A 17250-nucleotide genomic window follows, 5' to 3' on the forward strand; every position below is an offset into this window, starting at 1 on the left:
TAGCTATGAGCTCAGATTTTTTTTTTTAAGTGGACGGTCACTTTCCAAGCAGCAATGACATCAGCTTGGTGTTTCAAGTTCCAGGCCCTTGGAAGCAATCGCCTTCTACCACATTCTTCAAAGTTAATGTAGTTTTGAAGAGGCATCCCAGATTCCTTCCGGAGGATGGTTGTGAGGTTCCATCTCAATCAGTCAATCACCTCTCCAGCCTTTCTTCAGAAACTTGATGTGGAAATGTGTGTAGTCTTTTATCTGGAGTGGACTAAAGTAGCTAGAAAGCCAGCTCCCACCCCCTCCCATCCAGGGCCGGCTTTAGGAAGTGTGGGGCCCAATTCAAATAGTTTTGACGGGGCCCCGACAGGGATGACTAAAAAAATACCAAACCAAAACAAGAACAAAAAACACCTGTAAAAAAACAAGTGGAGTTTGTATTCACCGGGTGGTGCTCTGAGTCTTCGGCGGCATTTCGGCGGTGGGTCCTTCACTCACTCCAGGTCTTTGGCGGCACTGAAGGACCCGCCACCGAAGTGCCGCCGAAGACCCAGAGCAAGCGAAGGTCTCGCCGCCGAAGTGCCGCTGGAGACCCGAAGCACCGCCAGGGTAGTAAAAATTAAAAAGGCGCCTCTAGCCAGGGAAGGGATTCTCACTGAGTGCGGGACCCTCTTAGGCGCGGGGCCCGATTCGGGGGAATTGGTGGAATTGGCCTAAAGCCGGCCCTGCTCCCACCCCTCCCCACACACACATCTTTTTATTTCATTTGACACTAAGTAGGTTCAGCAGACTGTTAAAATGGCTGCCTGGCTGCGTCTTTTTCTGCCGCCATCTGGCAGGCGTAGAACTTGAAGTTCATGTCAAGGTCCCTCTATACAAGGTCACGCTGCTATAGTGGAACATAGAAATTGCCAGACTGGATCCAGCACATAGTCTGTCTAGCCCAGTCTCCTGGCTGTGACTGTGGCCAGCACCAGATGCATAAGAGGAAGGTGCAAGAAATCCCACAATGGGCAATTATGGGGTAACCTGACCCTGGTCTCCAATATTTAGAGATTAGCTTAGGCCTTCCAGCACTCTTTTTGTTAGCATTGACTATTATATCTCAATTGTCTTGTTATCCATATAAATGTCCAATCTGTCTTTGAATCTTGGCCTCCATGACATCTTGTGGCAATGAGTTCCATGGATTCCAGCTCTGTGTCTGTTCAGGAGATGTGCAAAGGATCCACAGGATCCTATCTGCATATATTCATTGGGCATTATTGCTTAGATTTGGACATTAGAAAGTATTTGCAATTTGGTGTCTCTAGGACTAAAATGATCCTTTTGTCACAAATTTGAAGCATCCTTCAGGCCACTGGAAATAATGCCCTGTGACCCTGAGAGGCTGTTGCCTGTCCCATAGGATTCTGGCTGCCCCTCCATTTTCAGATGCGGTAGCTTCTGCTGCCCTAGCCCTCACTGGCTGAATCTGAAGCACCACCTCTGAGCAGCTTGCGAGGAAGGGGAGTAAAGTAAGCCCCACTCTTACATTGATACTGTGAGTCCAAAAAGTAGGTGTGTGTGTCCTCAAGAGATACATGATGAGACGCCATATCCGTTTACACTGGCCAGTCAATACGGGGAAGGAAAATTTGCTTTGGAGTTGTCAGATTGCCCAGGCATCACCATTCAGGTTTCACAAAGAGGGCAGTCCCTAGATTGCAGGAGGGACTGGGATGGCCCTGCGTGTTCCTGACACTGAATGTTCAGCAGGTTTCATTGCTTTCACTTGGTAGAAATTGGGAACAAAGCAACTGTTGACAAGAACAGCCCCTGGGGATGCTCATAGACCCTGAGCCCAGAAGGGACCATCATGATCATCTAGTCTAACCTCCTGCACATCGCAGGCTGCAGAACCTCGCCCACCCCTGCTTGGTGAGACATAGGCAGGAAACCATCCCTATTGCCCCTTCCGCAGCAGCTGCAGCAGGATTATCCATGGGGGTTGAGATGAAGCCTGGAAAGCAAAATCGAGTCCCCACCTACTCAGCTGGCCATAGCCCAAGCAGAGCAGAACTGTCTGTGCCTAAGCTGCCGTAGAGCCACCAGCGAACTCCTCTGCAGAAGCCCATTCACCTTTAAGAGAAATGCCACCCTGGATTTGTGCAAAGCAAGACAATGGGTTTGAGGTATTCCTGCACAGGGTGCTTTGTGTGAGATGCGCCTTGTTTATAATGTGCAGATGCTGGCCAAGAGTAAATTAGTGAAGGGAGAGGGCAGTTCCGTATGGGGTCTGTAGCATCCACCAGCTCAGGTCTGTGCAAATGAGCCTATGTGCCAGGTCTGGATGGAGTCACTCTGCTTTTGTAATGTTAGCTCGCAGATGAGGAGTCCCTTACCTTGGAGAATTGTTTCTGTGTTAAGCTGTTGAGATGTAAAAAGCAGCTTGTAATAGGGTGATTTATCCAGTCTACAGAGCCAAGCGCTAGGCAGGCCCTGGTTATGTGATGAGCTCCTCTGAGGGGAATCAGGCAGTTCCCTCTGAAGAGCAGAAGGCAGCTGCAATAAGAGGGGGAAGCTATGCTCTGGCAGTCCTGCAGGGCCATGTCACCACAGAGCTTGGGTGGTAAAGCCCAGTGAGCACGGGACAGGAAACCCCGACTGCCTTTGAGACTGGACATCAGAGCCCCAGCGAGGGAGAGCTGGAGGGACTGGCTGAGAAATCAGAATGGGACCAAGGGCTGGTCTACACTACGAGGGAAAATCGATCTCAGATACGCAACTTCAGCTACGTGAATAACATAGCTGAAGTCGAAGTATCTAAGATTGAATTACTCTCCATCCTCATGGCGCGGGATCGATGTCCACAGCTCCCCATGTTGACTCCGCAACTCCGTTGGGGTTGGTGGAGTTCCAGAATCGATATAAGCGTGTTCGGGGATCGATATATCGCATCTAGATGAGACACAATATATCGATCCCCGAGCAATCGATTGCTCCCCGCCTATACGGCGGGTAGTGAAGACGTAGCCGAAGAAGAATCCTGGGAGTGGGAGAAAATGCCCGAGCTAAGTATGGACTTTTCTTTTGTGTTGTTGGAATGGACTTTGGTTTAGGACTCTAGGCTGCTGTAACTGGCTCTGGTATTCAGTTAGCCCAAAGCAGGGGTATTGCTAAGCAAAGAAACCCTTTGGGAGTTCTTAAAGGGCCCTGGGGTGAGGAAAGCAGGGAGAGACAGAGACCCTGGCCAGGAGGCTGTGCTCCCTAAGCAGTAATCCTGTTACACGGTTGTTGGCGTCAGCCCTACAGTCTTGAGGCAATGCACTGGGTCCCTCATACTCTTGACAAATAGAAAGTAATAACAAGCTCTGGTCGAAGGGCAGGGAGGGAACCTTCTTATTTAATGACCCTCTCTGGCTGATGCGTGGCACAGTGATGTTTGGCTACAGGAGCCATGTCCAAACCTCACCTGAAAAGAGTTGCTGAGAAATTGGGGCAATTATCAGGTTGCTCCATTCTTCAGTATTTTTTAGAAAAATATCTTTTGGGTCTGGACAGGGACTCCTGTGCCAAAGGACTTTACCGCGGCTTTTGGCATTAAGAATTACTGGTGATCCTCCCCACTCACTGCAGATACCAAAGAGGTTCCCCGTATGTTAGGTAACACTCTGAGAACGTAGCCCCAGTAATGCACAGACCTCGGCTACATCTCACCAGCTCTTTTGACATTAGATGGCATCCAAAGGACCCCTCCTGACTCGTAGAATGGAAAATCCGACTATTGGCTCACCTCCCTCCCCACTCCCATATCTTTAAAAAAAAAAAAAAAAGCCGAATTGGAAGGAAAAATGAGGCAGACACAGATCTCCAAAATCTTGGAGACATTTAAGGCTCAGGGAGCAAGAATGTAAATTCCTCCAGATTTCATGATCAAAGAAGCAAATTAGAAGCCAGCTTTGCTCAGAAACTGTTTTAACTCAGAGATAAAGCATAAATGTGCAGCTACACCCCATCCCTGTTCACAGCATGTCCCTGTTCAAACAAATAGAACCTCTGGATGTCCTGGGTGTGTCTGGCAGTGTGGGAGGAGAAGTAGTGGGATTCCTGGCCGTTTTGGATTGGTCAAGCAGCAGCTAAAGGTATACAGTAAAATCAATAAGCTTGAAGAATCTGTCCCTTTGGGTGAGTGGGGAAATCCATTTATGTTGTATGGGATTCACTGGATCCACAATTGCTGCAGGTCCCCTTATAAGGGACTCACAAGCATGACTATTGGAAAGCTATCCTCCCAGATGGCACAGATTCTGGGAGCTGACTGACTATCCTGGCACTAGTTCTGAGTCTTCATATCCAGAGTTCTCTCGATCTCCACTCTTCGTGGCAGTGAAGACACAGGCGAGCCAATCCGGCAAAAAAACACCGGCTTCCATAATCCGATGTTCCACCCTCCTGCACCGCTCCCCGTCCGGTATCCCACCGGCATCCCAATCCCAGATGTTCCGCGCTCCAAATTCTGGATCCCCAGGAAGCAAGGCCACGACAGGTACCAATTGCCTTTACACCATCGACTTTCTTAACTGCTTAGCACCCACTCCTGCCCTGGGTTGCCTTTTGCTCTTCACTGGACTCAAAATCCACTGCCATCAAGGCTGTCCCAGAGAAGCAATCGCAGGAAAGAGCTAAGGTGATGGCACTATACAAATGAGCATTAAAATCAGCAATCACCCAGTTCCTCCCATCCACAGTTGTGACAGATTTATCATTTAAATTAACCCTTATTAAAAAGCATCAGACTAGACCCTGGTTCAAATCCTGGTGTCACAAACTGAGGAGAGCTTCCTGAGTGAGGTTTGCTTAGTGGGTTGTCAGGTTTTTTTAACCTCAAGATGTTGCTTTTGGGGCTTGCCGCTTAGTTGAATGAGAAGCCGCTTAGTTGAATGAGAAGCCGTACACACAATCTAACGGTGCTTCATTCACCAAGGGAACCAAGGAGTGGTAGAATGGGCTCCAGCAGCGAGGTTAGCAGTGCAATTACACTGCAGGCACATAAGAAGAATCAAGTTTGAGTATCTGTCTCTTTCTTTCCTGCCCCCCTGTTCTAAATAAAATGAAAAATAAGAAACATCATGATTAGAATTTAAAAAAGAAAGATCTGAGATGTAGGGTTCACATTTCCATATGATAGTGAAGCATTCTCTTAAATCTCTGGGACTGGCAGATGTCTGGATAACTGGCCTTCTCCATTGTAGTACTGAAGTGTGGCTAGTTAACCAGCCTCTTATATCTGTGTCAGGCAGATGTCTGTTTAACTCATCCCTGAAATGCCTAGGATGGGCTGTGTTGAGAGACCTCTGGTTTCCAGCATTTTAAACAAGAACAATGTTTTGGTTACTTTTGTTAGTGACACACACATCTGCTCCTACCTCAAAATCGCAAGGAGTGACCTGTCTTCTGACAACAACAGTCGCTTATGGGTCCTGACATTCCTTATTGTTGTTGCAGTCCGTATACCTGTCATTTATTTTGTTACTAAGGTCTGTCCGTTGCATATAGTTTAGGAGTCCGGGTGGAGGAGACCTTTTTTGTTCTTTATCTAAACTTGTGACAACTTTGTCCAGTTTTCACGTTTATTAGAAAAGCAAAAGGAACCTAATTAGGGGTCTTAATCATCAGAGGCCAGACTCATCAGGGCAAAAACTGGGAGATTTTTTTGGAAAGAGATTTTTCCCTTTTCTATTAAAAAAATGTGTCAGTGAATTAGGTAAACAGGACAAGTCCTTTTCTCCCTTTTTGGGTGGTGATATGACATGAAGCCTGAGCCTTGCAAATTGAACCTGGAGAAAATAATTTAAAACCCAGGGTTTACCTTGTCCATTTGGTTGCTTCAATGGAATGGTGCATGGTGATTTCCAGTCAGTGTCTTGTCCTAATTGAATTCTAGTGGCTTTTGGGACTCCTAGCACAAGTACATTGGCTGAAAACTCTGTCCAGGTAGACCCTCTCCTGAAGCAACACCTTTCTAATGCCCCAGTTAGTCAAAGATCTTCCCAAATGAGTCAGGGTGGGGCCCAGAGGATAGTGGAAACCCTCTATGATCCTTGCAGAGCCTCCAGAAGGGTGGGGTTTTCCACAGACTGACCCATGGGACCTGTGTAGTTTCCTGATGATGTCTTCAGGTTCAAGATTTGGTTGACTTTTTGCTTTGGATACAAAGGTTTGCTAAAGTGGGAAAACCCCAAAGAGTCCAAGGAGAAATATCAGACCAGCTTGTTTCTCTTGTTGTCAGTCTGAAAAAACAAAAAAAAAGAGAGAAACCAAAACCACAGGAACTATATTTTTTTCATACATCTCCAGAGGCCTCCAGCTCATTTTCATTTGTGACATAAGCCAGGATTTGAACCTGGGTCTGTACAAGTAAAGGTTACCCTGTTGCATCATACAGTCTGTTTGTCCCACTGTGCCACCTGACAAAGCCCTGGTATTCCTAACACTTCTTTATTGATTGTTGGAGTTTAACAACTAGTCCTAGTAATAATTACTTAACTACTGAATTGGTTAGAAAACAACATTGTCCTGCTCTTTATTTTAAAAAATCGGGAGCAGAGCAGATTGAGAGCATCAGGGGCTTAACACCAATTCAACACTGTAACAGCATAGCCAGTCAATAGCTGTCTGACCCCAGTGGGAATTGAGTGGCCCATATTCATGAACCAGCAGCCACACGCGATCTAGGTGTGGCTGGAATCAAAGAGCAGGTCCTTTGCCACAGCCACAGTTCAGCAAAAGAAAATGATGAAGCTTCTGCTAACCAGAGTCTGTTTATGAAAATCTCAGGGGTTAATTCTGATGCCTCAACTTTCCAAGGATCTAATATCAGTATTAAAGAGAATTTTCTGACCTGGTCATCCCTGAATTTCAGGTTTCTTTCCTCACTTCACCCTGCAACTTCTCTGCCCACAAAATCTATTCCACCCCCTGAAGAAAATACAGCAGAGCCTCATTAGTTCACGCTGAAAATAGACCTGCTGAGAGGTGCGAATTCTGTGCATTAGGACATAAACTAAATAAAAAGCAAGAATAATGCATCCAGGCAGTGACGGTACTCATTGATTTGGCAAGTGTAGTTTAGTTTTAAATATTTATGATTGATCCTCCATATCTAGGGCAGTGTATTTACTGCTACACTATTGTAAAAGCAAAGACGTGCATAAGATGAGACCTCACTGGTAAAGCTGTACTCAGAGACTGCAGGTTATGGGACGTGTGAATTAGCAAGGTTCTGCTGTACATTAAGGCTCCAGGACACTGCAGGTAATGCAGGGTTCATGGCTGTTGCTGCAGGATATTGTCACATGCTTTTAGAGCTAGTTCTTGTACTGAACTCCTTTGGGGGTTGCCACTAGAGCTTTACCTTACATGTCCAGAGTAGCTGAATGGCTGGGAATGCACTGCCAGCTGGTAGGGCATTGCAGGGAATCAGAGCCTGGGTCCCTTGGGGCTGGTATCATTGTGCAATGAATGTGCTAACTTTATGGGTACAGAGGGAAGGAACACCTTGTATTGGTTCTAGTTGCCCCATAAGGTGGTCTCATGAATCATTACTAATGGGCTTCCAAATAATTCTTCAGTCCTCCACTGGGGAGATTGCTGTGCAGATTGTTGGGAGAATCTTAAGAAGGGAATGCCAGTTATTCATTACAATGCAAAAAGAGACCAGACATAGTGGCTTAATGGTGGATTCTCTATACTCACATGGTGAGGGCCTCGGTTCATCCCCAGGCCTGGTCACCTGTACCAGAGGCTGTGAGAGCTGCTCATTTCCTTGGGAGGGGAAAGATAAAAGGGAATGCCTCACATCACTCTACTACAGTCCCTTTGGGCCAGTCAGGAATGGTGTTCACGGGCTCTGTAGGAGTTCCATCCAGGCCTCCTCTGCCAGAAGGCAATGTGAATAATATCTGCCTGTTACCCCTTCAGTGAATCTGGCCCTTTGCCTCAGAGATGGGGGATTAGACCTTTCTGCTCTGTTCAGAGTCTGAGATTACATGGCATCTGCCTCCCCACTGAGCAGTACTGATCACTCACCATCACCCTTTGTTCTCCACCCAGCAGAAAGCGCATTCAGTAGGAGAGTGGAAGGCAAAGCGCAAAACAACTTTGAAGAAACAAACAGCAGCTCCCAAAACTCTAGTGGTAAGTGTGCTCACTCCCTCCTGCTGGTATTTACAATCTCCAGGGTAGGGCAGAAGTTGAATTAACTGTGGTTAAAGTAATTATCTGTTTAGCAGGCTCAGTCTGTAAAGTATTCAGTTACTCAGTGCTTTCCTCAGCATCACCCCAAGGTTTGTGCCATCCTACAGTCCGTTTGAATTATGATAAGTGGGTCTGCAACTCAAATGCCTTTAAAATTGGAGACAAAAGATCCAGACACGCGGGGTCTGACTAATGTTGCTGGCGGGAGCCTGAGGTAAAGTAGGCCTAGTTGTTTGTGGGTAAACAAGTTAAGTCTCGGTGAAGCCAAGCCATTTTTCACAGAGCAGCGCAGAGGATTATAAATATAATGGCACTTTGCACATGACACATCTCAGTGATATTGAATGTGCTAACTTTGTTGTACCTGGAGGCTGTCTCAGAGCTCATTATAGGTTGTCCCACTGGATCCGATATATTGCGTCAACTGACAAATGGGGGAGCATGTCGCTATCCAACCTTGCTCTGACCAAATTCTATACACACTTGGGAAGACTCAGTTGTATCTTCTTCCTGGGGCTTCCTTCTGTTAGTAACTTAAAACGGCAGCACCAAAGCATAACCCTCAGCCTAGACAGTCACCCCGAGTTTGACTGTTTGTAGAGCTTTTCCTGCAAGAACTTCTTTCTCCCCCACTCCGTAGTTCCCTCAGAGTGGTACTACAGCCCCTCTTATTCTCTGAGATCGAAGCTGAAGGTACACACCTGGAGAGAATCATCATAAATATCTCAGCATCTCTATGGAAGGTTCAATAACCTGGCTGCATGATAGACGAAGAAGAGCCCGACATGTTGTGTCAGATCTGAGAATCTGCCATGCTGCTTCAGAATAATAGAAACATCCTTCACAGTTACTCTAACTAGAATTGAACAGCTAAAGGATAGAAACCCTCCTGCTTCAGAGATAAGCCAACCACTACCTGCCGGGGTAAAGCGAAACCTCCTGTTTGGGCATGTTGCAAAATTATCCATCACAGGGGTTTAACCTTCCCCAGAAACAGCTGGTACAGCTCTCTGGACCGCTGTATGAAAAGGGAATGGAATGATGTGGGAAATCTCATACACTCCTGTGCAGAGGGCTATAGTGAATTAGAGTGAGAGCTAGTGCTCTCTAGTCCTCCTCCAACAGCTGGGCAGCAGCTCCCATGGGTGCAAAGAGGTTGGCAGAGTCCTGGCCCCTCTTCACGTCACTGGTGTCCAGTCTCCTTGACCAGCAAAGCCAGGAAGCTAGAAATGACTGTGAAGTCTTTCAGTTCATATAAAGTGCTGGACTCATCGGCGTGACATGCAGCACTTCTCTGAAGTGGCCCCTTCCTACCTGACCAATCCACTTCCTGAGTCAGGTCTCCTGCCTTTAGCACGTAGCTGGGGTTTCAAACAGGTTTACGCCAGTTAGGTGCTCAGCTTTGAAAGCCAGTAGGATTTGAGTGCTTAATTCCTCTAGGCACCTGTGGAACCACCAGCCAATGTGTATTACTTCGTCATTTTTGTGAGCCCTTCAGAGCCCGCTCAGCTGTGGGAGCAGGAGCTGAATTATCTTCCTTCCTGTGCATCATCAGCAGAACTGTTTTCAAAGATCAGTTAAAGACCAATGAGTTATACCTGCACAAACTCGCTGGCAGGTGAGCACAGAGGGTTTAATCTGTAGACAGTTGTCACTGAGAGCATGCGGGCTGCAGAAACTTTTACTGCTGGTGAATACACAAGAAAAGGACTCTCAGATTGGGGGGAGGAGGTGCAGAGCTGGCAGGAAAAAAAATTATTTGTAAAATGAGCATATTTGATGTGCAGCCTTAGATAAGCTTGCAGCCCTCTGATGTCTGCTTTATAGCACAGTTGCCAACTTCACGCAGTAAATAAGCCCCCCCGACTTTCACAATAAGATAAAAATCAAGCTAATCCCATTTCAAAACAAGGCCAAAACAAGCCAATCCCTAAGAACCCCCAACACTATGTGACTAGATCCCCTGGCGTGCAGACTGGGACTGTGGTGAGCTCGCTGTGCACCCTGACTCTCACCCCCCTTACTCCTGCTTGCTGAGAGCCAATCAAAAAAAAAGAAGGAACAAGCTACAAGCCAAAAACTAGCCAACAAGCAACTCTTGAGCCAATTAAACCAAAAACAAGCCCAATTTCTGCATTTTTTTCGTGGGTTTGGCATGTCTGTTTTATAGTCACTTTTCAGGTAGAACTCTGAACACTTTGTGACCAGCTGTAGGAGAGTTGTGTTGTAAAGCTCACAGGCTACAAATCTGTTCTCTTGCTTTAGAATCATAGAATATCAGAGTTGGAAGGGAGGACCGACCCCTACTAAATCATCCCAGCCAGGGCTTTGTCAAGCTGGGCCTTAAGAACCTCTAAGGATGGAGATTCCACCACCTCCGTAGGTAACCCATTCCAGTGCTTCACCATCCTCCTAGTGAAATAATTTTTCATAACATCCAACCTAGACCTCCCTCACTGCAACTTGAGACCGTTGCTCCTTGTTCTGTCATCTGCCGCCACTGAGAACAGCCGAGCTCCATCCTCTTTGGACCCCCCCTTCAGGTAGTTGAAGGCTGCTATCAAATCCCCCTTTACTCTTCTCTTCTGCAGACTAAACAATCCCAGTTCCCTCAGTCTCTCCTCGTAAGTCGTGTGCTCCAGCCCCCTAATCATTTTCATTGCCCTCTGCTGGACTCTCTCCAATTTGTCCACATCCTTTCTGTAGTGGGGCCCCCAAATCTGGACGTAATACTCCAGATGTGGCCTCACCAGTGCCGAATAGAGGGGAATAATCACTTCCCACGATCTGCTGGCAATGCTCCTACTAATGCAGCCCAATAAGCCGTTAGCCTTCTTGGCAACAAGGGCACACTGTTGACTCATATCCAACTTCACGTCCACTGTAATCCCCACGTCCTTTTCTGTAGAACTGTTACTTAGCCAGTCAGTCCCCAGCCTGTAGCACTGCATGGGATTCTTCCTTCCTAAGTGCAGGATTCTCCACTTGTCCTTATTGAACCTCATCAGATTTCTTTTGGCCCAATCCTCCAATTTGTCACTCTGGATCCTATCCCTACCCTCCAGCTTATCTACCTTTCCCCCCAGCTAAATGTCGTCCGCGATCTTGCAGAGGGTGAAAATGTTGAACAAAACTGGCCCCAAGACCGACCCCTCAGGCACGCCGCTTGATACTGGCTGCCAACTAGACATCAAGCCATTGATCACTACCCGTTGAACCCAACAATCTAGCCAGCTTTCTATCCACCTTATAGTCCATTCATCCAGTCCATACTTGCTTTGACTTGCTGGCAAGAATACTGTGGGAGACTGTGTCAAAAGCTATGCTAAATTCAAGGTATATCACGTCCACCGCTTTCATGTCCACAAAGCCAGTTATCTCATTATAGAAGGCAGTCAGGCTGGTCAGGCATGACTTGCCCTTGGTGAATCCATGTTGACTGTCCTGATCACCTTCCTCTCCTCCAAGTGCTTCAAAATTGATTCCTTGAGGAGCTGCTCTGTGATTTTTCCTGGGACTGAGGTGAGGCTGACTGGTCTGTAGTTCCCCAGATTATAATCCTTCTCTTTTTTAAAGATGGGCACTATATTTGCCTTTTTCCAGTTGTCTGGGACCTCCTCTGATCGTAGGGTGACCAAATGTCCCAATTTTATAGGGACAGTCACGATTTTTGTGTCTTTTTCTTATATAGGTTACTATTACCCCCAACCCCTGTCCCGATTTTTCACACTTGCTATCTGGTCACCCTATCTGATTGCCATGAGTTTTCAAAGATAATGGGCAGTGGCCATTAGTTGATGTCAGGAGGGAAAATTAATGTGGAGAACAGAAATCAGCAGAGCAGACAACGCAAAAGAAACGTAAAACATGAAAAAAGGGGAGATTATTCTGGGTAGCATTAGGAAAGTCTGTACTATTGAAAGTGCTTTAAATACTGATGCATTCTTACCCCCTCTTCCAGCCCCTTGAAACAAACCAAATCATTCTCATGGTTCTGTTGAGTCAGCTTGTATTGCATTGCAACATTGGGAACACCTAAAATGAACTAAGAAAGCCCTTCACAAAAAATCTTTTCTCTGTGCTTAAACTTGAGTTTTCGGTGGTCTGCTTATCTCTTCACATCATGGCAAGCATTGCTGCCGTGTCTCTTTTATTTTAGTAGCTTATGTCTGGCAGGCTGCAGGGAGAGTGTCAGTGGGCTAGCCCAGACCAGTGCTTGGACTGCAAGAACTGAATGACACCAGTGAGCCTTTCAGGGCCAGCTTTCAGCATGTTGGTGCCTTAGCTGGAGAAGAAAAGAGAGGATGTTCCTTCTGGGTCAAGAGAGCAAAAAATCCCAGCAGTGTAGGAATTTCAGAACCCAAGTACTGCGACGTAAACACCATCTGTGGCGAACTCTGGAACACAAGCTGTCATGCAGGCCATGGAGTGAAAGCGATGAAATGTCACCTTGTGCTTGTGTCTGTCTTGTTTCACGCCCCCCTTCCTTCTCTGTGTTCTCTCTCTCTCTCTTTCGTCACTCCCTGTTTCATTCCTTTTCTCTGACCTCCACTCATTGCATCCTTGTGTGCTGTTTCCCAGGCCATGTCTACATCTACAATTTTGCAGCGCTGGTTGTTACAGCTGTATTAGTACAGCTGTATAGGGCCAGCGCTGCAGAGTGGCCACACTTACAGCAACCAGCGCTGCAAGTGGTGTTAGATGTGGCCACACTGCAGCGCTGTTGGGCTGCTTCAAGGGGGGTTCGGGGAACGCGAGAGCAAACCGGGAAAGGAGACCAGCTTCGCTGCGGTTTGCTCTCGCGTTCCCCGAACCACCCTGCAAACCGCAGGGAAGGAGACCTGCTTGCTCGGGGGTTCGGGGAACGAGAGAGCAAACCAGGAAAGGAGACCAGCTTCGCCGCGGTTTGCTCTCGCGTTCCCCGAACCACCCTGCAAACCACGGGGAAGGAGACCTGCTTGCTCGGGGAACGCGAGAGCAAACCAGGGAAGGAGACCAGCTTCGCCGCGGTTTGCTCTCGCGTTCCCCGAACCACCCTGCAAACCGCAGGGAAGGAGACCTGCTTGCTCGGGGTTCCGGGAACGAGAGAGCAAACCGGGAAAGGAGACCAGCTTCGCCGCGGTTTGCTCTCGCGTTCCCCGAACCACCCTGCAAACCGCAGGGAAGGAGACCTGCTTGCTCGGGGTTCCGGGAACGAGAGAGCAAACTGGGAAAGGAGACCAGCTTCGCCGCGGTTTGCTCTCGCGTTCCCCGAACCACCCTGCAAACCGCAGGGAAGGAGACCTGCTTGCTCGGGGTTCCGGGAACGCGAGAGCAAGCCGGGGAAGGAGACCAGCTTGATTACCAGAGGCTTCCTCCTTCCACGGAGGTCAAGAAAAGCGCTGGTAAGTGTCTACATTGGATTACCAGCGCTGGATCACCAGCGCTGGAATCCTCTACACCCGAGACAAAACGGGAGTACGGCCAGCGCTGCAAACAGGGAGTTGCAGCGCTGGTGATGCCCTGCAGATGTGTACACCTTCAAAGTTGCAGCGCTGTAACTCCCTCACCAGCGCTGCAACTTTCTGATGTAGACAAGCCCCCATTCACCCTCCTCTTCAGCTCTTCCCTCAGCCATCTTTTTCCTTCATTCCTTTACACCCCCAGGAATGAGTCCAAACACACATTCTCGTTCATGGTGACTGTCGGCTGTGCAGAATTGCATGGTGACTCTGAATGCCAGACAGTGCTCTAGGTGAAGAGCTCTGTGGAGACCTGGTTCGTTACCAGTTAGTCTCTTACCTTCCTTCCGTTCCTTCTTCCCATAAGTGTGGTGTGAGAAATGTGAGACAAGCGCCAGTGTCGTTAGTGTGCTGCGCGTGTCACATGAGCCACTGATACAAACCCCTTGAGAAGTAACTGGCACCTTCTCTGGGTAGAGCTCCTGATGCAGCTTTTCCAACAGGCACTGAAAATTAAAGGCACAACCCCAGCTGCCAGGCAACGGCTGTGGGAGGGAGGGATGGAGGGAGAGAAGTGGTGCCCAGAGATGTGCCCTTGGAGGTACGGAAGAGTCAGGGTGTGACATGGGGGCAGCGGGAATTGAGCTTCGCAGGCTAAGGCACCATGCTAGTCTCTGTTCGCGGTGTAAAAATCTTTCAGGGGTCTTGAGGCTGTCAGCTTAAGACTAACCCAACATTTTGATTTTTGTTGAAACCAGCTTTCGTACCTTGAGAGTGCCTGAAAGGTTTCCATGGTGCTTTTAAAGTATTGTCCAGTGGAAACGGCAAAACTCTCCTCTGCAGCCCAAACAGCCTGCACTGAGAGCCTGGAAATGACCTGGATCTTGCTGGCTTTCATCATCTGAGATGAGAGAGGTGCCGAAAGGAATCAAACCGCCTGAGTAGTGAGAAGGGAATTGGCTTGTTGGGATTCACTCACCGTTAACCATTTACAGGCCAGTTTGGAGCCAGGGGTTGGCCCCGCCGGAGAAGGAGCCTGACCTGTGTTGTTCATTCATTTCAAACTAGTTTTTACATCCTGAAAACCTCCCTTTTGAGAATTCTCAGAGCCCAAAAATTGTTTGTGATCAACTTCCTGTAACTGGGTCAGTCAGCAAGGTCAGGTCATTTGGACCTGTGAGGGGAAGAGAGCGACAGTCAGACAATCACACATGCATTTACCATGTGTTTGATAGCAGAGACACACACACCAAAGGGGGGGGCACTGGACTGGGACTCAGGAGACCTAGGTTCCCAGGTCCACCGCTGACCTGTTGTGTGACCTTGGACAAGTCATTGCCCCTCTTTGGCTCTCCTGTTTCTTTTCCCATCCTTTGTGTTATCTAGTTAGACAAGCTCCTTGGGGAAGCGCCCAGTCAAATGCAGCCTTGAGCTTGCCTGGGGCTGGTAGGCTCCTCCATAACACCAATAATAACCCAGCAGCGCAGGTGGGTGTGGAAGCAGGCCAGGGATGTATGAACGCCATGCCACTTCTGCAGAGGAAACCAAGGCTCTGTACTTGGTCCCGGCCCCAAAGATCCCCTACCCCGCAGCCCAGCCAGGATGGAGGCCCCAGCATGGCAGCATCAGCAGCTCTCTGATTTTCCAGGCGAATAGAAGCAGCTGGTTGCTTTGGGGCTGCTCTCAGCATGACCAGGCTACAGAGAACCCAGAGTGGATGGATGCGCTGACTGTTCAGCCTTCCCATGCAGCAGGCTGTGCTGGGAATGGCTGTGCTTGGTGGGGATAACATGAGGGAGGTGTGATGCTGAGACACAGGAGCATTGTAAAGATTACACCGTATAAATGTATCAACAGTGAGGGTGTTTAGTCATTGGAATACATTCCCAAGGGACGTGGTGGCTTCTCCCTCTCTTCCTGTCTTCGAGACCAGGTACCTTTCTGTTCTGGAGGGTGTTTTAGTCGGACCCAAGTTACTGGGCTCAATACAGGGGTAACTGGGTGAAATGTAAAGGACTGTGTTACACAGGGCTTAAATTAAAGGCAGCAAAGAATCCTGTGGCACCTTATAGACTAACAGACGTTTTGGAGCATGAGCTTTCGTGGGTGAATACCCACTTCCTCAGATGCATGTCATGCATCAGATGACATGCATCTGAGGAAGTGGGTATTCACCCACGAAAGCTCATGCTCCAAAACGTCTGTTAGTCTATAAGGTGCCACAGGATTCTTTGCTGCTTTTACAGACCCAGACTAACACGGCTTACCCTCTGATACAGGGCTTAAATTAGAGGATCTGATTGTCCCTTGTGGCCTGACACTCAGTGAATCAATGAAAAGGGAGGTGTGCCTAAAGAGTGGCCCGTAGATTGTTGCAGACGATGGTGTTTTCTGCGAGATCCAGCCCGTATAGCCAGAGGCGATACCCTGTTGCTAGGCTGTGGAAAGGAATGCTTGGAAAGCAGTGGAGCTCGGATTTGAGTTTGGCCCTGGGAGCATGACAGAGTACGGCCACACAGACTTATGTTGAATTGAACTCCTTTGGCTCTGCTACCCTTCTGGACCAGATTAGCTGCTGGGTGGAGAGCACAGTTTTCATTTTGACCTACAAAAGCCTTCCTGGCCCTCAGGGCAGTGTCTCCCAAAGGTGGGGCCTGACAAGGGTCTGTCATTTCCTGGGCCCCTACGTGTGCCCAAAAGCTCTCCCACCTCCCTCCCGTGTTTGCACTTCTCTGGGCTGGGGCAGCAGGCGGCAGTGTGGAGAGCAGCAGTCAGGCAGGAGCAGCATGAGGAAGTGCCTGGAGCCAGTTAGTGGGCAGGAGGGTGCAGGACTGGGAGAGCCAAGCAGGGGGCTTGGGATGGAGCTGCGGAGGGGAGGGAAAAGGAGGGAGGTGGAGTTAATACAAATGCAATATTGCTGTTGCACAGTTACAGGATTTTTTAAAAAGTGTGTGTGTGTGTGTCCCCTTCTCAAAGGCTCTGTAGGACCAGTCTAGAAACCAGTGGAGAGTCTCCTCCATTGACGGGAATGGACAGCCTCAGTGGAGAGTCTCCTCCATTGACGGGAATGGACAGCCTTTGTGCATCATCAGGCAATAGAAATGCTGTGAACAGTCAGCAATACTCTGTACCGTATGCTGCACTGTGTACTGCATCCATCCAGACCCTCCCCATAGTGCTACCAATCTATCCATTGTCAGCTGACCTTGGCCCGCTGCAGATCCCAGCCCTCCTTGGCATGGCATGTCTTTATCATGTTAAAATATTGAGCAGGAAACCTGCCTTGCTTGGCCAGTGAAGTTTGGCAAGAAAGGCCCTGTTACTCACATCCAGCTCCCCAAGGCTGACCCCCTCAGGGATTGCATCCCGAGAGCGTCACGCACTGATGCAATGATTTACAGTTTTCTGAACGTGGGACAGAGGCCAGTTCACAAACTCTTTTGAGTGACTGGATAACACTGTAATGGATTCTTCTCCCTCCACAGAGGCTCAACACTCAAAGGTTCCCCACTAGTGGCAGTACTGCCAAGCCTGCAGCTGTAGCAGGCTGCCACGGATAGCTTGAAATGTCCAATGCTCC

The 17250-nt window shown here is 48.4% G+C and overlaps 1 protein-coding gene across 13 annotated transcripts in view; it reads left to right on the plus strand.

Moving 5' to 3' along the window:
- Positions 1 to 17250, plus strand: part of ZNF618 (zinc finger protein 618) — a 306003-nt gene that overhangs the window by 271141 nt on the left and 17612 nt on the right. For 8 of the 13 annotated variants that reach the window (XM_030535126.1, XM_030535133.1, XM_030535131.1 and 5 more), the window contains 2 exons: positions 4331 to 4519; positions 8086 to 8169. The exons of 1 other annotated variant lie outside the window; for it this stretch is intronic. In XM_030535126.1, the coding sequence (XP_030390986.1) occupies positions 4331 to 4519; positions 8086 to 8169 (273 nt within the window). The remainder of the gene's footprint in view (positions 1 to 4330; positions 4520 to 8085; positions 8170 to 17250) is intronic. 4 more of the 13 variants (XM_030535136.1, XM_030535137.1, XM_030535127.1 and 1 more) reach the window with 3 other exon arrangements.

The sequence above is a fragment of the Gopherus evgoodei genome, chromosome 16, assembly GCF_007399415.2.
Source record: "Gopherus evgoodei ecotype Sinaloan lineage chromosome 16, rGopEvg1_v1.p, whole genome shotgun sequence".
NCBI classification, from domain to species: Eukaryota; Metazoa; Chordata; order Testudines; family Testudinidae; genus Gopherus; species Gopherus evgoodei.